Source organism: Xyrauchen texanus, chromosome 11, assembly GCF_025860055.1.
Source record: "Xyrauchen texanus isolate HMW12.3.18 chromosome 11, RBS_HiC_50CHRs, whole genome shotgun sequence".
Lineage (NCBI taxonomy): Eukaryota > Metazoa > Chordata > Actinopteri > Cypriniformes > Catostomidae > Xyrauchen > Xyrauchen texanus.
The window spans coordinates 5,511,804-5,536,256 of record NC_068286.1 but is presented as its reverse complement, the minus strand read 5'-3'; the positions used below and the strand labels follow the sequence as shown (position 1 = coordinate 5,536,256).

The following is a 24,453-nucleotide window of genomic DNA, read 5'->3' as shown; positions in this document are numbered from 1 at the left end:
TGCGTGTGCGTGCGTGTATGAGAGTGCATGAGTGACTGCGAGTGAGTGTGTGTGTGCGTGCGTGTATGAGAGTGCATGAGTGACTGCGAGTGAGTGTGTGTGTGCGTGCGTGTATGAGAGTGCATGAGTGACTGCGAGTGAGTGTGTGTGTGCGTGCGTGTATGAGAGTGCATGAGTGACTGCGAGTGAGTGTGTGTGTGCGTGCGTGTATGAGAGTGCATGAGTGACTGCGAGTGAGTGTGTGTGTGCGTGCGTGTATGAGAGTGCATGAGTGACTGCGAGTGAGTGTGTGTGTCGCGTGCGTGTATGAGAGTGCATGAGTGACTGCGAGTGAGTGTGTGTGTGCGTGCGTGTATGAGAGTGCATGAGTGACTGCGAGTGAGTGTGTGTGTGCGTGCGTGTATGAGAGTGCATGAGTGACTGCGAGTGAGTGTGTGTGCGTGCGTGTATGAGAGTGCATGAGTGACTGCGAGTGAGTGTGTGTGTGTGCGTGTATGAGAGTGCATGAGTGACTGCGAGTGAGTGTGTGCGTGCGTGTATGAGAGTGCATGAGTGACTGCGAGTGAGTGTGTGTGTGTGCGTGTATGAGAGTGCATGAGTGACTGCGAGTGAGTGTGTGCGTCGCGTGTATGAGAGTGCATGAGTGACTGCGAGTGAGTGTGTGCGTGCGTGTATGAGAGTGCATGAGTGACTGCGAGTGAGTGTGTGCGTGCGTGTATGAGAGTGCATGAGTGACTGCGAGTGAGTGTGTGTGTGTGTGCGTGCGTGTATGAGAGTGCATGAGTGACTGCGAGTGAGTGTGTGCGTGCGTGTATGAGAGTGCATGAGTGACTGCGAGTGAGTGTGTGTGTGTGCGTGTATGAGAGTGCATGAGTGACTGCGAGTGAGTGTGTGCGTGCGTGTATGAGAGTGCATGAGTGACTGCGAGTGAGTGTGTGTGTGCGTGCGTGTATGAGAGTGCATGAGTGACTGCGAGTGAGTGTGTGTGTGTGCGTGTATGAGAGTGCATGAGTGACTGCGAGTGAGTGTGTGCGTGCGTGTATGAGAGTGCATGAGTGACTGCGAGTGAGTGTGTGTGTGTGCGTGCGTGTATGAGAGTGCATGAGTGACTGCGTGCATGTATGAGAGTGAGTACGAGTGAGTGTGTGTGTGCGTGCGTGTGTAAGAGCGCGTGGGTGTATGAGAATGCGTGAGAGTGAGTGTGTGCGTGCATGAGTGAAAGTGAGTGTGTGCGTGAGAGTCCGTGCGTGTGATAGTGCGTGAGTGAGTGAGAGTGCGTGCGTGTATGAGAGTGAGTTTATGCGTGTGTGTGTGTGTGTGTGTGTGTGTGTGTGTGTGTGTGAGAGAGAGAGAGCGCGCGCGCGAGTGTGCGTGTGCGCGATCTTTTATCAAAATGCTGTAACCTGCGCTGCGTCTGAGACAACTTGCCTTTCCTGAAGATGGTTAATTTGACCGATAGTCCAGTGTTTGGGATGTAGTTAAAGGAATATTCCGGGTTCAGCACAAACAGCATTTGAAGCATAATGGTGATTATCACACACATATTCATTTAGACTCGTTCCTCCTTTAAAAAGAAAAGTACAAATCGAGGTTACGGTGAGGCACGTACAATAAAAGTGAATGTGGTCAATTTATGGAGGATTTAAACACTTTTGAAGCATATAATTTGATTAAAGCACTTAAATGACTTCTGTTAAACTCATGTATTATCGGAGCTGGAAAGTTGTTTGAAATGACCATTTTACAGTCTGATATTAATTACATCGTCATGGTAACAAAGTTATATTAGGTATGAGTTGTCAGAAAGGTTTAGTAAGTGATTTTATCACAAAATCAATATCTTGTGGCTCTACTTTTGAAAAAGTGAGTATTTAGTGTGCATGAGGATGCCAGAGAGCACACGCACATCTCAGAGATGTCATCACAATCTTATTAACATCTGCTAAACATCTTAAAATGAGCAATCAATGGGAAAAATACATCAAGTAGACGTCTCGTGATGCTCATCTGCAGAATGTCATTTATGGTTTCGTTTGTTTGTAAATCTGATCTTTGTAAGATGTTTAGCAGATGGTAATTCGATTATGCTGTTTATCAGATGTAAAGATGTGAAACACATCTGAGATGTACAGTGAGCTCTCTGGGTGATGACTCTCGCTACTGTCCCACTAAAATCTATGTATGTGTGTAAGCACCTGCCACATTGGTCTCGCTGCAAAGCCTCACACATTTGCAACCCACATCACAGGAAACAGAATGAGCTATGACAGGAAGTATGGGTTCAATTCTGCTGATCAGTGTACCGTCATATTTGCCTTTTGGTAACACATTAACAGTATGCCCATGCAGTGAGATGAGGGAGTCTCAAATACAACCCCTCTCAGAGGAGCAACTGTACAGGGATATTGTCACTTTTTTGACAAACATGTTTGTTTCGTTTTTTGCCAGAGAGCTTGAGTGTGTGTTTTGTAATGAGACATAGTGAAATCTGAATGCGAACTTGTGTGTGTTTATATGTGTGCACTGCAGGAACAGAAAGTGAGGTGTGTGTGTGTGTGTGTGTGTGTGTGTGTGTGTGTGAGAGAGAGAGAGAGAGAGAGAGAGACGTTGTTCAGAAGTGAAGCTGGAGGTCTGGAACTCATCCACTGTGAAAGCGGAAGAAACAACAGCTTTCAAGACCAACTGTGTGTGTGTGTGTGTGTGTCTGTCTGTCTGTCTGTGGGCGCGCGCATGACTGTGTGTGTGTGTGTGTCTGTCTGTCTGTGGGCGCGCGCATGACTATGTGTGTGTCTGTCTGTCTGTGGGCGCGCGCATGACTATGTGTGTGTCTGTCTGTCTGTGTGCGCGCGCATGACTATGTGTGTGTCTGTCTGTCTGTGTGCGTGCGTATGTTTGTTTGTTGTGTATGTGCGTTTGTGGTGTGTTGTGTCTGTCTGTCTGTGTGTGTGTGTTTGTGCGCGCGCGCATCTCTGTGTGTGTGCTTGCGTGTGGGTGTTTTGTGTGTTTGTGTGTTGTGTCTGTGTGTGTGCGCGTGCGTGTGGGTGTTTTGTGTGTTTGTGTGTTGTGTCTGTGTGTGTGTGTGTGTGTGTGCGCGCGCGCGCGAATGTGTGTGTCTGACATCATATGTTTACGCTTGAAATCAGGTGGTGACTCAACACAACACCAAACTTCGTGTAATATTGTTTATGAAAAAAAACACCCTGATAGCACACGTATATCACGCAGACATTTGGATGTGTGTTTACATTTGGAAGATGTTTTTTTTTTTAGGTTGTTTGCTCATCTGCAATACGTCAATAAGACATTCAGCAGATGCCCTTGAGATGTTTATGATTTAGTGTTTGTAAATCTGATCTTTTGAAGATGTTTAGTAGATGTTAATAAGATTGTGATTCTTCCCAGATGAGAAATCTAAAACAGGACACAATAAGTAAAATAGACGTCTGGGAGATGCACGTGTGCTATCAGGGAGATTTCTCTCTCACTCTCTCATGCTGTAATTGCTGTCATGGAAACAGCGTTTACCATTCTAAAATGTGTGTGTGTGTGTGTGTTTAAGTGGTATTAATAGGGGAACTGGCACATTTCATAATTTCTCCTGTAGGTGAGATAAGAGCTTAGATGTCATTGATTCAGTGTAAACTGTTCTACCCTCCATGTAGTCTGTATTTGCATTGAGTGTGTGTGTGTGCGCGCGCGTGTGTGTTAGGCTATGCGTGTGAAAGTTTATGGGAAGCTGCCATTTCACATTCAAACTTTGTATCTTTGTATGTCAATATGCAAACGTATTCGAATTAACCTAACAACAAATGAGTCAACCTTTCTACCATGAAACCACAAAATGCCATGCAGATCAATGTAGACGTCAACTAGAAGAGGAACATACAACATTAAGAGGTTTGCAGAAGAATTGTGAGAGTTGGAGGAACTTTTGCGATGCACAACACTTTACTAAAGAGAAACATCAGTCTCTGACTATAAAAGTTGATCACATGAGGAAGTCAGTTTTAGATAGACAGAGCCTGCATTCAATGCACCTGTATGTCTCATCGCCGCCCTCTAGCGGCTGATAGGAGGAACTGCGCGACAGTCAGAGAGACCGTGAAGTTGCACCCGCCAAATGTACCGTTATCCACGTTTACAGCTTGGTTGCCATGACGATGTACCCGCCCTAAACACCACAACGACTGTAAAAATGAAGGTTTAAACAACTTTGCGTCTCAAATAATACACGAGTTTTAACAAGTGGTTTTATAACATTATAATCTTCACATTTCTGCCTTGAAACCCTTTAAAAATTACTTTCCCATTCACTTCCACATAAAAAATAAATAATAATAATAATAATAAATTATAATAATAATATTATTAATAAAAAATATAAAAATGATATAGATTTTATAAATACATTTTGTGTGTGCATGTGTGTGTGTATATATATATATATACACACTGTATATTTACTATACAAATGGCATAATATTTATAGATTTTAGATCATGGTAGTATTTATTTTACTACCTTTAATTTAAGATTATTTATTTAAAATAAACTTCCCCATTCACTTCCACAAAAAAAACTAATAATATTAAATTATAAAAACTAATAATATTATCATTAATAGAAATATAAACATTATATTATTTTATATATACATTTTGTGCAGATCATATTCTTCATATTCTCAGTGCAAAATGTAATTTTGACTGTCTTTTATTTTGAGATTGAAATTAATACACAAGACGTTTGTGTGTGTGTGAGTTAGACCCTTAGAAAATGTGACAAAACCCTTTATTCTCATTTATTACAAATCCTTTATTAGGCTTCATTAAAATATCAGTGAAACAGGTTAAAAATCTAAAATACTCTGTTTATTCATGTGTGAGGAAAAGTGAGCATTTGCACAATAAGAAACAAAACAAACTTAAATATAATAGATACGAGTAAAACTGCCTCAGATGAAAATAGAAGGACTTTTTCTGTAATTACCTTTTATATTGTTGTTTTCTGAATATATCATACTGTATATAAATGTCACTCAATTGTCTGTACATGTAGTCAACTGTTAAAGACAGCCGTTTCAGATTATCTTCTGCGGTCAAGAGTTTCACTTCCTAACAATCTGGCTAATATTAATCTAGAATGAGACGGTCTGTTTTTTACTGTGTTGGATTGTCTGTAAATATGCTATAATATGTTATTATTAGAGGTGTTAAACTAGCATTTGTGTGAGGTATGACAACATCACGAGTAAAACAATCAGATATCTGTTCTTGTAGAGTAAATGTGCATGTGGCAGTAAACTAGTGACACGTTACACACAAGACAGCATGGTCAGAGATGAAATACTGCATGAAATGAGAATACACACATATCTACAAGTGTTAAATGCAATAAAAGTACAGAGTGATGTTTTAATAAAATAAATAAAAACAATTAAATAGCTTAAACTTCAGGAATGAACTAGAAACCTTCAGAGCTTCAGTCAAAAGTTTCCATATTATTTTCATTCTTTTCTCTTGCAATCATATTTTTGTCCATTGCTGTATCACTTTCTTTTTGCTTAGTATATCTTTCTTACTTATCCTCTCCCGGTCTTTCTCTCACTTTCCATCCCTTCTTCATTGTTTCTGGTTGCAACTTTCTCTCTTATTCCCTCCAGAAGATTGCAGTCAAGGTGCCAACACCATGAGGCACAACATCACCTGAACTTTCACTGTCCCGTGAGCACTTGACCAATAACTATTAATCCACTTTCTATTCATTCTGAATTCACATTGAGTCACTTTCGGAGACCTTTTGGAACGACATATTGTGGATCTTCTCATGTTACTGTCTCTTTAAGAGGAATTGCTTATGTTGTTGTATTACTGACTTGTTATGGTGCGTTCACATATAACGCGGAACACGTAGCCTCGCATTGGTCGCGCGAGTGACCGCTGGATTAAATTGTGATTTTGATACCAAATAAATAAAAAAAAAAAATAAAAAACATTTATGTTTAAAGGGTAACTAAACCCTAAACCAACTTTTTTTAGTTAATGATCTGTAAGAATGGGGTTTTATTAGTACTTGTCATTGATTCAAGTAATTTTTTCTACATTTGTGTATAAAGTGTTTTAATTCTACAATATATGGTGTAAAAACGTCTGAGTGCTGCCCTCTTCAGGTTGAACGGTGGCTACTGCAGTTGAATTTTCCTATTGGCTGTTTGCGGTACTTCGTGACGTAAGCAGTGACAGCTGACGTAAGCAGGTTCCAGCTCACCACGCCCTTGGTACGAGCTACCACGCCAATGGCAGTATAAAAACCATCTCGTTTCATCAAAACCACTGTAGCGAGTCAGGAGTTGGAATTGCGAGTATTGAAAACGATCAGGATAGAGTATTTTAGCATCTATTTAGCATAGCATTTATATAGTTATTTAGATTGTTTCGTGTAGTCTAGGTAGTTAATTAGCATATTTGTTAGTGTAGTATTGTTAGAAGCATAGTTAGTTAGTAGCATAGTATTGCGTCAGTTAGGATAGCTTCAAGTTAGCGTAGATTATCTGTATTTAGTACAGTGGTCAGGATGGTACGTAGGTGTAATGTTGCTGGTTGCAACAGCACTGCTGGACTGTATAGCTTTCCATATAGACTTGGAAATTAGGCGCCAGGGGTTGCACGTCATTGTTCTGGAAGACCGCGAGTTCCCGCCTATAGCTGGAGGAGAGTGCAAACTGCATTTTACGCGGGATTGCTTCTCCAACGCAATGGAGGTGGAAATGGGCTTCTCCAAACAGCTCGCGCTGAAAAGCGACGCAGTGCCAAACGCTGCTCCTCCTGCATGGGCTCCACCACCTCAGCGGCGTCTTGAGGTGAGTGATCATATATGTTTGAATCACAATTTATGGTTAGGCTAAAGTTAATCCTCTGGGGCCGACAAACGCATGTTCGCAATGCGGGAGTGTTAAACGTATTGCACCCTTATACATTGTATTACGGTATTGACTGTATAGTTTTATTTGGAGGTATACGGTTTTGTACATGACGTTACGCTTTACGTCACATTCTTCTAAGTTGAGAGAACAGCTAACTGATGTTATGTTCAAGTGAAGCTTGCTAAATAAAAATCCTGCTAAAAGGATAAACATCACTGAACAGCGTTTCGTTTGTTTTTCCTGCACGCGAGTGAAGGTGAATGCGCACTCGGATGCTCAACAGGGAGTTAAAACCGCAGTTTGAGCCAGCGGCTCGAATTGATATGGCTCCGGCCCTGTGTCCACAGACAATTCACCCTCCTCCACTTCAGGTGAAGGAGGGGCAGAAAGGTCCTCGACTTCAAAAGACCGCTCCGTGGCAAAGCTACTTGCGTCACTCCAGTCACTCTCCATTTTAGAGTCTGACAGCAGCTGTCAATTAATCCGTCACTACGGGTCTCAGGTGCACGCCCAGCTTAGCCCCGCCCTCGGTTCGTCACCTCTATCCCCGCTGGGGTCTGCCCACTTTTTGAGCATTTTTCAAATATTGCTAGTGGGTGGAGTCAGACTCTGAGCAGGGGTTTAGTTACCCTTTAAACTCGCGTTCGCGCGAGTAACGCGAACCCGCGAGTATTCCCCCTTCTCTTCCGGAAAAGGACAGGAGGCGGGGCTTCTACGACAACTTATCTTTCCGCCATCAACCATCGCCGATATCACAACGACTGCTGCTCTGTCTCTGTTGTGGAAGTCACAGGTACGTTGACGTTGTGTCATATAATTCCAGGTTCCCACACACCGCTACAACCATTATTTCATCCATTTTTCCTGACTTCTGCTACTACGTCAGTGACATCCGGACAATCTCAACGCTGATAGGCTTTCGCGACAACGCGTCATGCGGATATTTCGCTCGAGTTGAAAAATGTCAACTCGCGTGAATACGCAAATGAAGCGTTTTTGCGTGTTCGAGTTGCGCCATTCGCGTTGTTTGTGAACGCACCATAAGTCTGTTTACTCTCTAAAGGCCCCGGCACACTCACTGTGAAACGCTTCCTCGTTCTTCGCTCAGAGCCAAAAAGAAGTTCGAAACAGCTGAGCAAGGACATACTGTTTGCGAACATTCATATACGGGTCACACCGCTGGGTGATGCGTTTAGAGGAGTATTTAAATAAGAGGACGCTTCAAGTTTACACGTAAAACATCAACTATTATGACAATAATATGTGTTATCAATGACTTAGACATCACACAAGATCAGTAATGGAAGCCGTTTTAACTACTCGATTATGATTTAAAGTAATGTACTGTATATGCTGTAGATAATGTGTAATTTGCAATGTTTACCTTTTTCATTCATGGAGCTAATGTGCTAACACGCGATACGCAGCCATAATATGCGCCGGTTAATGGGTAGAATACGGACAAAAGAATGTCACATGAATGAAGCAGCATATCAAACCACCGAGTGAATGGGCACTTAAGAATATTTGCATAGATTTGATTCATTTCGTAAACTACTTAAACAAAAACAATTGCATGATAAGTTCATGGAAAATGTCCCCATGCGAACGACTGTGCAGATGTAGGTACATTTACATCAGCTTGCTAACTATGGTGTGCTCATGTTGACTGATCTGAACTGACTGAATGGGAATTCGTTGTCGGCCTTAAAGTAGGTGGAGCTACAGGTCACACCTACCAATGACGTGGACCAATGGCAGTACATATTTGTTTAGCAGTCGGTAAGAAGTTTTCCTGAAAGTTCGCGCTGACGAGCTGTTACGAACCACCAAAATAAACTCAAAAACAACTTAGTTTTGGCCAGATTTTGTTCTAAATGACGTCACACCCTTATGAGGAATGCCAGGGCCTTAAGACCCACTCTGAAACATCTGCTTCATGTTGGTTTGTCATGTTGGATAAAGGCCGGCAAAAGACGGCAGTGAGACAGAGAGAGAGATTTACGGACAGCTGTCCGACACCTGTGTGTGTTTGTCTTTTTGGTTCAGTTTATTATTAAACTATTATTTATATTGTCAAGCCGGTTCTCGCCTCCTCCTTTCCATTAATCCCTTTACAGGGTGATTTGTGCGAAAAAACATAAGTAACAAAATTCCTGATCGTGAAACACTTTCCCGAAATGAAATGTCAGATTTCTCCAATGTGCTCAGTTGAACCCATAACCTGAAGTCCATTAAAAACAGCTCTTTTGTTCATTCAGTCTGAATCTGTAGAACATGACACATTTCCACTCCATCACACTGCTGTCCAAGTTCTTAAAATAAGTTCTTGAGGAAGTAGATGTCCAGTTTTAATTCCTCTCACTGAACTTGATGTCTCTCAAAATGTTTTTAAGCCTCACTAATCTATCAGGAGCTTGATCTAATTTGGTCTAAGCTTTATTTCTTTGCTTCAGTCTCTGCATAGGTGGCATCTGAACAGAATCGAGACGTATACGATCCTCAGAAGTTGCTGAAGATCTGCTGTTTCTTGCTCCAGTCCATAGGGGGCGCTCTCTTGTTGGGCCGCTTGGCTCTGGCTTTTTGTTTGGCCTCAGCTGCGGTCAGGCTCAGGTGCAGACCGCTCTCACAGAACGGGTCTAACGGCCGCTGCTCGGATTTCCCATCTCGGTTAGAGTGACGGACCTCATTATGGGAATGATGATCTGAATCGGTGACCTTTGAAAACACAGGAAATATTTGTATTAGGGCTGTCGATTTAACACAATATTTAAAGCGATTTACGAGCTGAAATCAGAACTTAAGCATGCCGCACATTGATTTAATATTATATTAATACGGCAAGTTTATACATTGCTTAGCAACTAAAAACTGGCTACTGCTACTTAAACATTGGAGTCTTGTAGGGCGGCACGGTGGCTCAGTGGGTAGCACAGCAAGAAGGTCCCTTGTTCGAGTCCCAACTCAAATGGGCCTTCTTTCTGGAGTTTGCATGTTCTCCCCGTATTCATGTGGTGTTTCTCTGGGTGCTCTGGTTCCCCCACAGTCCAAAAACATGGAGGTAAAGTTCATTGGAATCTCTAAATTGCCCACAGGTATGAGTGTGAATCAGGGCTGGACTGGTAATGTGGCATACCGGGCATTTTTCGGCACTTTGGGGACGATCAGGGGCGGACTGGGCATCGGGAGAACCGCGCGTGCAGGTGGGTCAGCCCCGAAACGGGCCGAATGGGCAGTGTTATGTTAAAATGAGCCACCGCATTATGCAGAACGGACCACAATACGGTGCCGTGATATGCAGAAAAGGCCAGTGTCCCGGGCTGATTTCTCTTCCCAGTCCAGCCCTGGTGTGAATGTGTATGTCTGTGTGTGTTAGCCCTGTGATGGACTGGACACCTGGGTAGCTCAGTGGTAAAGACACTGGCTACCACCCCTGGAGTTTGCTAGTTCGCTAGTTTGAATCCCAGTGCATGCCGAGTGACTCCAGCCAGGTCTCCTAAGCAACAATTGGCCCGGTTAGTACCACGAGGTAGTCACTTCCTCGTGGTTGCTATAATGTGGTTCGTTCTTCGGATGCCGGCATGAAGCCTCCACACGCGCTATGTCTCCGTGGTAACAAGCTCAATAAGCCACGTGATAAGTTGCGCGGGTTGATGGTCTCCGCTTGGATTCGTTCTCCACCATTCGTCATCCACAAGGACTTAAAAGCACATTGGGAATTGGGCATTCCAAATTGGGTGAAAAAGGGGAAAAAATCCCCTCAATTCATGCGGACTATCCAGGAGCAGCCTAGATTTTCTAGACATGCGGAAGGTTCCTGACAGCCCGCGTCCCTACGGCCTAGCATTCAAACGTGTGTACTATGAAAAGGCTTGGCACTCGATTGTGCACGAGATGGAACAACTAATTATACCAAGACTTTATAGCATATACAGTATATACAGTATACTGTAAATAAACATACACACCTTGCTGGTGTCAGAACTGCTGAGTTCAACACTCGTCTCTGATAAAGTGGAATAAGAGGAGGAGCTTCCGTAACTCTTGTGCCGTGGAGAGCCGTTTGTGATTGGTGGATCTGTCAGTATGATGTTGATGATTGGTGGAGAGATCCTGGGGACATTTGTGACTGGTGAAGCAGATATAGGGCTGTCTTTGATTGGACACTTTGTCTCTGGGGGCTCAATGATTGGTCCATCCACGCAGTCCTCTGTTTGACAAGAAAAAACAAAACTGAACGTTAATTTGATGTTACGGATTAAAAATAATATATTTATCTTGTTATTGCAGTTCATCTGTGAATTCCTTTATTTGCACTGAACTAATGTTTGCACAGAGTATCGGCCATGTTTTGCATACACTGACATGATAATGAACAGACTACTAGTCATGTGAGTTTAAATAAATATGCAGCATTTAAATATCATCCAACCGTGGCTTGTTTCTGTTGGTAGTTTCGAAGTGTTCCTTTTCCCAGAAGTCACACCTGCACTAGGGGAATTTTCAGCAAACCCTCACTGTATTAAAGTAGAAATATGTACTGTACCTTTAAGATGAGTTGCTGTAGGCGTGATGCCCAGTCTGTTAAACAGGTCATCTGTCTCCGGGTCAACGACCAACAGACGGGTCTCTCTGCCTCCCGCTTTAATCAGCGCCACCACCTCAGCATGACGCAGACCCTCAATACTTTTGTCATTCACCTGGATATGAAAGATAAGGGGTTTACTGTGCTGATATCATAGTAATCATAACTGTTATCTTCAGGGTTCCCATGGTCATGGAAATATTAGGAAATTGCTGTAGACGTAGGAAATATCAGAACATTTTTAAATAGGCATTCCCAGGCTTGGAAAAGTCATGGAAATTTCTATAATAAATATAGTTTTTTCAAGTTATGCTATGCTCTAAACATTTCATTGAAGGTGCTCATTGCGAGGCTCATCATTTTAGGACAAACGGTTCAAAAGTTACGGCAAAAAATAGCCATTTCATTTTTACCTATAGGTGGCGCTGTCAGCAAACTTGGCATGTAGCCTCAGATCATGGTCCTATTGAAGCATACCAAGTTTTGTTTTGATAAACCAAAGTGTTATGAAGAAACAGCCTCTCTTCCTGTTTCGCATCAACATTGATTTGCAATCAAACCAAATCAATGGTTGCGAGAGCCAGTTTGGGTGAAGATTGAAAAAGATTTGAAGGACAAATCATGGCAATTCCAATTTATTGGTCAAAATATTATGTTTATGATACCAGGATGGTGTACTACTATTTCCGGTGGGTTTTCGACATGTGCGTTTAAGCATGTTTTTTGGGCTAAAATTACCCTCAGCTTAATGCTCATTGGAGAAACAAATAACAAAAAAAGCTATGTTTTTTTTTATCCTCTTTTTCTCCCAATTTGGAATGCCCAATTCCCACTACTTAGTAGGTCCTCGTGGTGGCGTGGTTACCTCAATCCATGTGGCGGAGGACAAGTCTCAGTTGCCTCCATTTCTGACTCACAGCATGTGGAGGCTCATGCTACTCTCCACGATCCACACACAACTCACCACACGCCCCATTGAGAGAGAACCACTAAATCACCACCACGAGGAGGTTACCCCATGTGACTCTACCCTCCCTAGCAACCGGGCCAATTTGGTTGCTAAGGAGACCTAACTGGAGTCACTCAGCACTCCCTGGATTCAAACTCGCGACTCCAGCGGTGATAGTCAGCATCAATACTCGCTGAGCTACCCAGGCCCCCAACATGTAAAGTTTTAAAGAACTAAAATGTATGTAAAATATTGTGTCTGGCAATGTAACTTATATTGGTGTATATTATGTTACTTATATGGTGACTATGTATCAATATCTCTTGTTCGTATGTCATTGAACGAATAAAATTAAAAAAATAAACAACTGTGATGTTTCATTCTGTTCTTAAATGTTTGATAAATGTCATTTTTAGTTTAATAAAGACGTGTATATTAGATATTTCAGAAATATGGTAAAATTCACATATCCCATACAGGGATCGAACTGTCAGAGTGTTGGGAATATTCGCATATAATTTATACACAAAAAACATGATATTAGAAATAAAAAAATAGGCTGTTTCGTTAGCAAGTCATTTCCCATCATGCTTGCAGTTTGCACAGCTGGAAAAATCCAAATGTGCGTGCCTCACTCTTATGAGACTTTTCGGACAGATTTCTAACCAGCTTGCACCTGCCACTGATCACAAAGGTGTTGCAATCCCTAATTGTTGTACAACATTTGACCAGCAGGTGGGGTGTGGTGCCACCTTACTTCCACTTGCAGCACTTCCTCTTGCTCTCTTTGAGGAAACGTTACATAACTCAGACTTCCATCTGCAACTTTTTTGGTCTTTCTAGCTGTTTCTCTGTATGATAAGGACGTTTTGGGCATGTAGGTTACTGTGGCCAAAGGAATGTTCCGGGTTCAATACAAGTTAAGCTCAGTCAACAGGATTTGTGGCATAATGTTGATTAGCAAAGAACATAATATAGACTCATGCCTTATTAGAATACCTTAGCAACCAAACAGCAACACCCTGACAACCACAAGCACCTCTCACTTTTCCTTAAAACACCGCACAAATCTAGTATCTAGTATAACATCTAGTGCACAGATTAAATGCATATGTAAACACCGTCAACTCTGAATGATCCTCTTTGTTTGTCAGTCATAATTACTGATCTGTCTGTTATAATTAAAGAAAACTCCTGCAAATGAAATCCTGTCTCAAGACGGATTTACTCTCTGCGACGATTACGCCATTGCTCTCCCACACAAACACAAAGTAATGAAAACAAACCAACTCCCTGCTCTAAAACAGGAGCCGCTCCTCACAAAGCAGACAAAGCTCTAAAATAAACAGACAAACTTCCAAATTTCTCTTCCTTCGGCTTTTGAATAACGTCTCCAAAAGCAATACAATGTAATCTGATCTAATCTAATCCAGTGCTAATCTGGGCTAATCAAGCCTCGGCTAATCCCGCCTTCACCTCGATGAGCCGGTCCCTCGGCCTCAATCCCGCATGCTCCGCCGGCGAGTTGGGGTCCACGGATCGGATGAACTGGCCCGCGCGAGATTTGTTGCAGTTCAGGTTGAAGCCGAAGCCCTGCTCACCAATGATCATGTGACACAAGCGTGGACGCAGGTCCTTGGCTACCACGTCCCCCTCTGATGATGTTTCTTCCTGGAGAAAGAACACAAGAAAAGCGATTGATTGAGATGATTGAGCAATTCTCCGTACTGTTAACAAAAGGAGAAAATGTATTGATTTGGTTCCCTGAAAACCCCCATACAGGTGTTGTTGTGAGAGTCTCGTTAAAATTTTACTTGATAACATATAGTCTAAACATATTTAAATGAATGCCCCCCCAAAACAAAACCACATTCGGCCGGTTTGAAACTATAATCAATTTAAAATCATTTTATTTGGAATGTGTGTCAGACATTGTATGTCAAGTTTCCTTTAGATTACTGGTTTCAAGTTGTTCAAGTGAACTATGTGACATTCATTTTTGAGTCGTGATGCTACACACCCGGCCCCTAATCAGGCTAATCAAGCCTCCGAGAGGGATAAAGGCTGACCGGAGATGGCAGTGTGACAGAGAGAGAGATTTACGGACAGCTGTCCGACACCTGTGTGTGTTTGGTTTTTTGGTTCAGTTTATTATTATACTATTATATATATTGTCAAGCAGGTTCTCGCCTCCTCCTTTCCCTTTTATCCCTTTACACTGGTGCCGAAACACGGGAAGGAGGAGGGATGCGCCGTAGTAGGGTCCTCGTCATTACCATCCACCCCAACGGAGCAGCCGTGGCCATCTCCCGGGGGACGGAGGTGCCCGGCCGCCTGAGAGCGGACGTACGGCCGCTGACCGCGAGGGGAGGAGGGGCTCCTAGCCGACCACCTGGAGTGGTCAGGGCCGCTGCCAGAGGCGGGGGAGACCCCTTCTGTTCCCCGAGAACACGGCGGGCATTCTGTCTCCCAGGGGCCGGAGGACTGCCTCCGATCCGCCCGGGAAGGCGCCCCTGTCATCCATTAGAGGTTGGAGGAGTGGCTCAGGACCAAGCTACGGCGTATCGGAGAACCGGCGGGTAAGTGTTTTTTTTTTTTCTCTCTTTCTCTCTCCCACTGCCGCTCCACGTTGGCCTTTCCCTATCTTTAAAATTTTACTGTGTTTTTAATTATTATTGTTGTTTTCCTCCCCCTGTCCCCTCCCAGATTCAGGAAGACGGGGATGACCTGCTGGCAGATGGGGCGGAAGGAAGGGAAAGGGGGGGGTGTACGTCATGCCGGGGGCTCCCCGACCTGAGAGAACGAGGGAGGAATGTGGCAGGGCCTAATCAGGCTAATCAAGCCTCCGAGAGGGATAAAGACTGACCGGAGACGGCAGTGAGACAGAGAGAGAGATTTACGGGCAGCTGTTTGACACCTGTGTGTGTTTGGTTTTTTTGTTCAATTTATGATAATACTATTATTTATATTTTCAAGCCGGTTCCCGCCTCCTCCTTTCCCTTTTATCCCTTTACAGTTATGTAGTGTATACATGAACAAATCAGCATCTAATTTGCCAACAGTACATATCAAGTCACTCACAACATTTGAAGGTAACTCTACCGCCCCCTTTTGTACCGTCGGCACCTTAATGCATGGGCTTATACGGGCTGAAGCCCAGCTCACGGCCCAGGGCCCATTTTCCCCTATCCATGGTCGTGGAAGGAGTGCGTTTAACCGCTTTCAACGGGATACGCGGTTGTTGACATGTTGACAGCGCAACCGTTAAAGGCGTCCGTGTAGTGCTTGTTCAAAGCACAGCATTACCCCCCAACAGGAAGGGGGCCTCTGCGGACCAGCAAGCCCATGGGCCCAGATGTACCTTAAAGCGCCCCTAACAGTAACACGAGAATGCATGTTATGAATGTACAACGTGACTTTGCGCTTGCATGCTTGCGTAAAGTTTCTGGTCTAACAGAGAGACTAATGTTCTAATCGATAATCATATGCTGTATTATAAGCAGCAGACTGTGCATGTTAAAGGTAAAGTTGGTCATTTTTTCGATGTTAACACAGAATAACACAACTTCCTGTTAATGTGGCTTCTCTGTTTTTTGTAGAACATAAGCATGTGCTTTGATTCTAAAGGAAACCTCTATTTTAGAAACCAATGTTAAAACAAATTATAAATCATTTGGACCGCAAAAGGTGACATTTAGTCCAAACGCGCCTATGCAAGTCCCTTATTTTGAGCTTGTTTTTCTCAGACCAGGTGCCAAAGACCTGCCAGACCATTTGGAAAGGAGCCAGCAGAACGCAGGAACATTGAAAAATTGAATTTTTCTGCATTTTCACTTGGTGCTGCAAGAGGCCTCGAAACCACATGTTTCACCTTTAAATGTCTCAAGAAAATCGTGCAGGATTCTTGGTTGTTTACCAGGACGTGTGAGTGTGTACGTGACTTTGTGCTCATTTCCTTCGAGAACTGCAACACGCCCAGCAAGAATAAGGGACATTCTGTGAGACACCATGTCACTTCCTGTTCTGAGACAATACAAGGGTGGTGTCTGTTTGTGTCCCATGGGGTGGGGGACTGAGGAACCTTGCCTTACATACACACATGAAAATACACAAAACCTGCATGTACACACGAGGATGCTGAGATGTGTGTTACCTCCCGAGGGTGAGAGAGTTTAATCTTATCTTACTGGGTTTTCAGTTAGAAACACATGTACACAACAACACTCACTGAAAATACCCAGAAATAAGACACCAGTGAACACACTGCACCACAGAGTGTGAACACAAGCAGGTAAATGAGAATTAAGATCAGAGAGCGAGAGACAGTGAGAGAGAGAGAGAGAGAGAGAGAGAGAGAGAGACATATAGATTCATTATTGACAGATAAACGAGTCATCTGTGCTGAAATCTGGGGACAAATCCTTTTTGCATGCTGTTTTTGTTGAGTTTTTTAGTTCTGAGTCATATAGTATTGATCTCAAAGGATCAGTTTTTTGTTTGAAAAATCCAATGAAAAGAGTTTATCATAACAATACAATAATGACAGGGTTCCCAAACCTTTAAACCAATGAATTTGGATGAATTTTCAAGATTTTTACATTTCCATTTTTCTATTAATTTTAACATTTTATTAATTTCATTATTATTCCATGACTTTTTTAAGATTAATACATTTTCATGATTCTTTCATGACCTTTTTAGATTTTATTAATTACCTTTATTTTCCATGACTTTTTAAGATTTTATTAATTATCTTTATTTTCCATAAATTTTTAAGATTAATTTCCATTATTTTTCCATGAGTTTTTAAGATTTTATTAATTTCCATTATTTTTCCATTCATTTTTTTGATTTTATTAATTACCTTTATTTTCCAGATTTACATGTATCCAAGGTCAAAAAACACTTTAATTTGCTCATAATTTAAATTGCATCATCACCTTTTTTCCCGTTACAAGCGACTCGTTCTCTGTTCTAAAGCATTCATTCTAAACTCCTCCTTTCAGAGAGCATACTCTGCTCTGATTGGTCCATTCTAAAGCATTCATTCTAAACTCCTCCTTTCAGAGAGCATACTCTGCTCTGATTGGTCCATTCTAAAGCATTCATTCTAAACTCCTCCTTTCAGAGAGCATACTCTGCTCTGATTGGTCCATTCTAAAGCATTCATTCTAAACTCCTTTCAGAGAGCATACTCTGCTCTGATTGGTCCATTCTAAAGCATTCATTCTAAACTCCGCCTTTCAGAGAGCATACTCTGCTCTGATTGGTCCATTCTAAAGCATTCATTCTAAACTCCTCCTTTCAGAGAGCATACTCTGCTCTGATTGGTCCATTTTAAAGCATTCATTCTCAACTCCGTCTTTCAGAGAGCATACTCTGCTCTGATTGGTCCATTCTAAAGCATTCATTCTAAACTCCTCCTTTCAGAGAGCATACTCTGCTCTGATTGGTCCATTCTAAAGCATTCATTCTAAACTCCTCCTTTCAGAGAGCATACTCTGCTCTGATTGGTCCATTCTAAAGCATTCATTCTAAACTCCTCCTTTCAGAGAGCATACTCTGCTCTGATTGGTCCATTCTAAAGCATTCATTCTAAACTCCTTTCAGAGAGTATACTCTGCTCTGATTGGTCCATTCTAAAGCATTCATTCTAAACTCCTCCTTTCAGAGAGCATACTCTGCTCTGATTGGTCCATTCTAAAGCATTCATTCTAAACTCCTTTCAGAGAGTATACTCTGCTCTGAGTAGATGTCCCAGTCTGTTGTGGTCAGATGTCCCAGTCTGTTGTGGTCAGATGTCCAGTCTGTTGTGATTGATTGTCAGATGTCCCAGTCTGTTGTGATTGATTGTCAGATGTCCCAGTCTGTTGTGATTGGTCTACCGCTTAGTGTAGCGTTTGAGGGTGGGTCAAAGCTGTTCACGAGCAGCCAATGAAGAACAGAGGCGGGGTTTTTGTTACAAAATTTGTTACGTTGGTCAGTACAGGAAGTGCGTCTGAAAATACTAACGACTCGTTTCAGGTGTTCAGAATCGGTTCTTTCTTTTGGGAGTCAATAACTCCATTTATCGTGCACTTTGATTTTTGAAACTTTACAGACTTTTTTTACATTCACAAACAGCGATCTAATACACTACATGAAAGGTAATATTTGAAAAAATAAATAAATAATAGGTACTCTTTAAATAACCTTTTTCAATTTCTAAACTTTTCAATGATTTTTAAAAATTGTTTTAATTTCCATTATTTTTAACGACTTTTTAAGATTTTAGAAATATCCAGGATTTTTTTCATGACCTTTTAGGGCTGGAAACCACTATTTTTAAAATCCCTTAATATTTCCATGTTTTCCATGACCATGGGAACCCTGCATATATATATAGATACAAAATTTAAAGATACTCCTACTCACATGCACATGACCACACACATACACACACACACACACACACACACAAACACACACACACACACACGTGCGTTGTGTTTCCATGTTGTATGGGGACTTTCCATAGACATAATGGTTTTTATACTGTACAAGCTTTATATTCTATCCCCTAAACCTAACCCTACCCCTAAACCTAACCCTCACAGAAAACATTCTGCATTTTTACATTTTCAAAAAACATCATTTAGTATGATTTATAAGCTGTTTTCCTCATGGGGACCGACAACATGTCCCCACAAGGGAAACATTTTGGGTTTTACTATCCTTATGGGGACATTTGTTCCCCACAAAGTGATAAATACACACACACACACACACACACACACACACACACACACATTCAGTGTACATCAGAGTGTACCTGTGTGCTGGTTTGTGATCCACTGAGATCAGTGACCTTTTCAAAGTGGAGTTCAATGCAGGGTTCAGTCTTGGGTTCAATGCTGGGTTTAGTGATGCCGTCAGTTATTGATTCAATCTTGGGTTCAGGACTGGGTTCAATGCTGGGTTCAACGCTAAGTTTAGTGTTGGGTTCAGTAATTCGCTCATTTTTAAGTTCAGAAGGAGAGGGGGGAGACAAGAACACAGGTGTAGCCAGATGGGCTTGAGCTCTGTACAGCGGAGAAACGTTAATCACTCCAGAGGTACTGGGACTCTGAGAGAACCACAAGAAAAGATAATACAGTTGCACATTTAGATTTACATTCAGCACATTTCAATTCAAGCTAGTTTGCAGTAAAAATAGGTAACAATATTATTAATTCAAACAGTTATTACACTTACAGTTACTCACAAAATGTAGCTAACTGCACTGCTGCTACTGTCATATAACGATGAGATTATACAGTATAACCTTAAAAACAATGATTTCTATTTATACGCTGTATAATGGTTGTCCCATTGCAAGCAACATAAGAGTCTACTGCATGCCCTCTGCTTAACTAAAGACTTAATAACCTAATTATAAACTAAACAAATAATTACACAGTGGCCAGCACTGGCTTACGTATCTTATAGGATTGTAAGTGTGTGCTGATCCTGTAGCCATCTGCAACCTGAACATAGACTTACTTCACCTAACCTGGACGGGTCATTTGTCAAAAGCTTATGAAGGACTCTTTAGCCACAGCACTTCTGGAACAATCCAGGAGGAAGTGTCATGGTCAAAGGCAGAATGCCAGCAAGGGTTTTGTGTGTGTTGATGATGATGTTACCTTATTTACTGAGATGCCGTCTGAGCTCTGTCTGCTGTAGGGAGGTGTGGCGCAGTCTCGTGGGGAGGCGCGCGGAGAGGACGCCGCAGAGGAGCGAGAAGAGAGAGTGCCCATCTCTATCGCCCTCTCCTCCGTACACTGGAGACCGTGAAACTTCAGGAACTCATCTGTGACACGGTCTACCACCAGCAGCCTGGTGCGGTGATCCACAGCCAAGATCCTCTCCACAACCTGAGAGACAGAAAGTAACACTACATGAAAAGTACCGAAAAGTACCATGTTATGAGCATATTTTTAAACGTATACCAAGGAAGTTGTGACAGTCGAGTGTTTACCACGTATCACCGTTTCTTCTTCGAACAGTTATTAAGCATTTGGCCACTGAAGAAACAAGTCAGATGAGACCGAGCCCAGAGAAGACTGACAAAGCTTTACTGAAGTATTCCCGAGCCCATGCCATGATATCCATTACAGACGCATGACGGTTTTTAAGACAGTGACGTCTGAGGGATCGAAGATCACACGCATTCATTTATTAATTTTTTTGGGTGGGATTTTCTCCCCTTTTCTCCCCAATTTGTAACGCCCAATTCCCAACGCATGCTAAGTCCTTGTGGTGGCGTAGTGACTCGCCTCAATCCGGGTGGGGAGGACGAATCCCAGTTGCCTCCGCGTCTGAGACCGTCAATCCGTGCATCTTATCACGTGGCTTGTTGAGCGTGTTACCGCGGAGATATAGCGCGAGTGAAGCCTTCATGCTATTCTCCGCGGCATCCACGCACAACATATATAACAAACATATTGTTAATTGTTTATTAATGATAACAAATGGAACCTTATTGCAAAGTGCTACCATATAAAGTAAATACTTAACTATGGATCCTGCCATGGTCGGGTCTAAGGCAGGGCTTGTGGGTCTATGGCCCCCACCCCATTATGGCAGGGATTGGGGGTCTATGGCCCCCACCCCATTATGGCAGGGCTTGGGGGTCTACGGCCCCCACCCCATTATGGCAGGGATTGGGGGTCTATGGCCCCCACCCCATTATGGCAGGGATTGGGGGTCTACGGCCCCCACCCCATTATGGCAGGGATTGGGGGACTACGGCCCCCACCCCATTATGGCAGGGCTTGGGGGTCTACGGCCCCCACCCCATTATGGCAGGGATTGGGGGTCTACGGCCCCCACCCCATTATGGCAGGGATTGGGGGTCTACGGCCCCCACCCCATTATGGCAGGGCTTGGGGGTCTACGGCCCCCACCACATTATGGCAGGGCTTGGGGGTCTACGGCCCCCACCCCATTATGGCAGGGCTTGGGGGTCTACGGCCCCCACCACATTATGGCAGGGCTTGGGGTCTCACGGCCCCCACCACATTATGGCAGGGCTTGGGGGTCTACGGCCCCCACCCCATTATGGCAGGGCTTGGGGGTCTACGGCCCCCACCCCATTATGGCAGGGATTGGGGGTCTACGGCCCCCACCCCATTATGGCAGGGCTTGGGGGTCTACGGCCCCCACCCCATTATGGCAGGGATTGGGGGTCTACGGCCCCCACCACATTATGGCAGGGCTTGGGGGTCTACGGCCCCCACCCCATTATGGCAGGGATTGGGGGTCTACGGCCCCCACCCCATTATGGCAGGGATTGGGGGTCTACGGCCCCCACCCCATTATGGCAGGGCTTGGAGGTCTACGGCCTCCACCCCATTATGGCAGGGATTGGGGGTCTACGGCCCCCACCCCATTATGGCAGGGCTTGGGGGTCTACGGCCTCCACCCCATTATGGCAGGGATTGGGGGTCTACGGCCCCCAACCCATTATGGCAGGGATTGGGGGTCTACGGCCCCCACCACATTATGGCAGGGCTTGGGGGTCTATGGCCCCCACCCCATTATGGCAGGGCTTGGGGGTCTATGGCCCCCACCCCATTATGGTTTTCCTGTACTATGGTATTTTGGCCTCTCCAGTCGGATGGCGAGAGTGAGCCGAAGTGAGGTCAAAATGCCCCCCAAAAAGATCACATCTGGCCCTAGTTACCATGGTAAATGTTTGTAATGGAGGAGGGGATAGATCTGATGTCAAACTGTATCACAGAGGCGAGTCTTCAGTGTTTTCCTAACATTAACACACAATGATGCAATCTTGTACAAATACACATGAACACTGTCACCTCAGTGTGGAACAGAACACCTTGGCTTGTTTCAAATCCTAGTAAGCCGCCTACCTAGACAGCATGTTTATACATCACGCATACAGGGGAGGGTTTATATATTTTCCGTACACTTGCCCACCCTAAAGATCACCCCCACACCCCCACACTCCTCTTCCAAACATCCCTACAGTGCTGTCTAGGTAGGCATCTCACTAGATTTTAAGACCCAGCCCTTGTCTATTGCTCCACAGAAGTAGTCACACAGGTTCTTCTCCAGTTATTTATTACCTGCTGATGAGTTTCTCCCTCCACATTCTCTCCGTTCACCTCCACCACCCGGTCCCCGGACTTGAGACCGGACAGGTCAGCAGGGGAGCCCGGCTCGATCTTGCGCACGTATTGCGCTCCTCGGCTGCGTTCAGCGTGCAGATGGAATCCAAATCCGCGATCTCCTTTAGTTAAATAACACAAGCGGGGACGGAGCTCGCGCTCCAAAATCTCTCTCTCCAGAGTATTCGCCATATTCACTCCCAACATAAATATATCTGTAATATATCCCTATATATTTAAAGGTTTTATTAGAGGTTAAGTGTGCATTTTTGCACATGACGAGTCTGCATGCGTTTCACTTAATTATTTAACATTTATAAATAAACCAAATACTAATTAAATAACAACAATCTAAAAACAACCAAATAATAAAGAAATAAAAATAATTAAAACGCAACACATTAAATCGTATGTCACTTCAATCCAACCGCACACTTGTCTCGAGCGTTACACGCGCTCCGTTGTAAAACCAACATCGTCTCGTGCATTTGTTTTAATTCATTTATTCGAGTGTGTGTTAAACCTGATGTTCACTCCACTTTGTATTAAAACCGGTGTTTATTCCAGTTTGTCCGTGAAAAACAAATATATACTCCACGGTGTGATGACTCCTTATCCCAACAGTCCAAAAAGTTTTCAGTTGACACCTCCTTCGGTCCAGCGTCCTTCAATCAGTCAGACTCTATAATCAGACTATATAATGAACATCGGTCTTCTGGAACATATTAATCGATCATTTTAAAGATGTGCCTCTGAGGACAGTAGTTAAGCCCGGAGCGCGAGAACGAATCAGGTGGAAGAGGATGAGAGAGAGAGAGAGAGAGAGAGAGAGAGAGAGAGAGAGAGAGAGAGAGAGAGAGAGAGAGAGAGAGAGAGAGAGAGAGAGATCAAATGTTAGATAAGTTACAGATATGCACGCGGAACTCTTCCTCTTCCCACACAGATCTGGGATTAAGCTCAGCTAAGCCACGCAGCGTCCACTTATTCAATAATGCACATACATAACTGACCCCAGAACAGTGCCTTTCAAGCATACGCTCTATAATCTGCATAAAAAACAGCATTCAAAACAGGCCAACTCAACCACACTTATGCAACTGCGTTTACAAACACTGATGTATTACAAAAACCTCATGAATCCCACGAACAATACTGGCTTGCTATTTAGAAAATAGTAAAAATACAAGTTATAACAGCACTGTTGGCGCTAAAGACGTACTCAACATCTGATACACACTGACACTGATGTCTGCGAACAGGTTTTGTGGAAAGTGATTTTTCCATTTTTTTAATATTTTTTTTTATAGCTGTACTGACCTCTGGTGTTGACAAAAACATTTCAGGATAATATAGGCCCAACATATAATTGATTTTTAATTTTTTAGCTTTGCTATATATATATATATATACACCTGTAGTATATACAGTATACGTAACATTTATTTATACTTGATGGCTACTTTGCAAAAACTAAAATATCACATTGACATAAGTATTCACACCTTTTGCTATGACACTTGAAATTTTGCTCAGGTTCGTCCCATTCCTCTGGATCATCTTTGAGGTGTTTATATACTTTGACTAGAGTCCACCTGTGGCCAATTCACTTGATTGGACATGATTTGGAAAGGCACACACCTGTCTATAAAAGGTCTCACAGCTGAAAATGCACATCAGAGCAAAAAACAAGCCATGAGGTCAAAGGAACTGCCTGCAGAGCTCAGAGACGGGATTGTGTCGAGACAGATCTGGGGAAGGGTACAGAAACATTTCGGCTGCATTGAAGGGTCCCAAGAGCACAGTGGCCTCCATAATTCTTAAAAGGAAGTTTGGAACAACCAGGACT

The 24,453-nt window shown here is 43.2% G+C and overlaps 1 protein-coding gene across 1 annotated transcript; it reads right to left on the bottom strand.

Annotated features, from left to right (window-relative positions):
• Positions 1-4,795: 4,795 nt before the first annotated feature.
• Positions 4,796-23,760, bottom strand: LOC127651787 (Na(+)/H(+) exchange regulatory cofactor NHE-RF2-like). Its single transcript, XM_052137796.1, has 7 exons — positions 22,566-23,760; positions 20,121-20,351; positions 19,268-19,561; positions 13,933-14,127; positions 11,469-11,622; positions 10,891-11,132; positions 4,796-9,640 (listed from the first exon to the last, which is right to left on the bottom strand). Exons 1-7 carry the CDS (start codon positions 22,812-22,814, stop codon positions 9,425-9,427), a joined length of 1,581 nt encoding a protein of 526 aa, XP_051993756.1. The 5' UTR covers positions 22,815-23,760; the 3' UTR covers positions 4,796-9,424.
• Between the last annotated feature and the right edge of the window lie 693 nt (positions 23,761-24,453).

What these genes read in the sequence shown, in the direction of transcription:
- LOC127651787 (XM_052137796.1), bottom strand. Translation starts at nt 22,814, where the DNA reads ATGTTGGGAGTGAATATGGCGAATACTCTGGAGAGAGAGATTTTGGAG. An exon ending in AGGGAGAAACTCATCAGCAG is followed by an intron (nt 20,352 to 22,565) that starts GTAATAAATAAC and finishes TCTGTCTCTCAG; the next exon opens with GTTGTGGAGAGGATCTTGGC. An exon ending in GCAGTTCTGACACCAGCAAG is followed by an intron (nt 9,641 to 10,890) that starts GTGTGTATGTTT and finishes GTGTTTTCAAAG; the next exon opens with GTCACCGATTCAGATCATCA.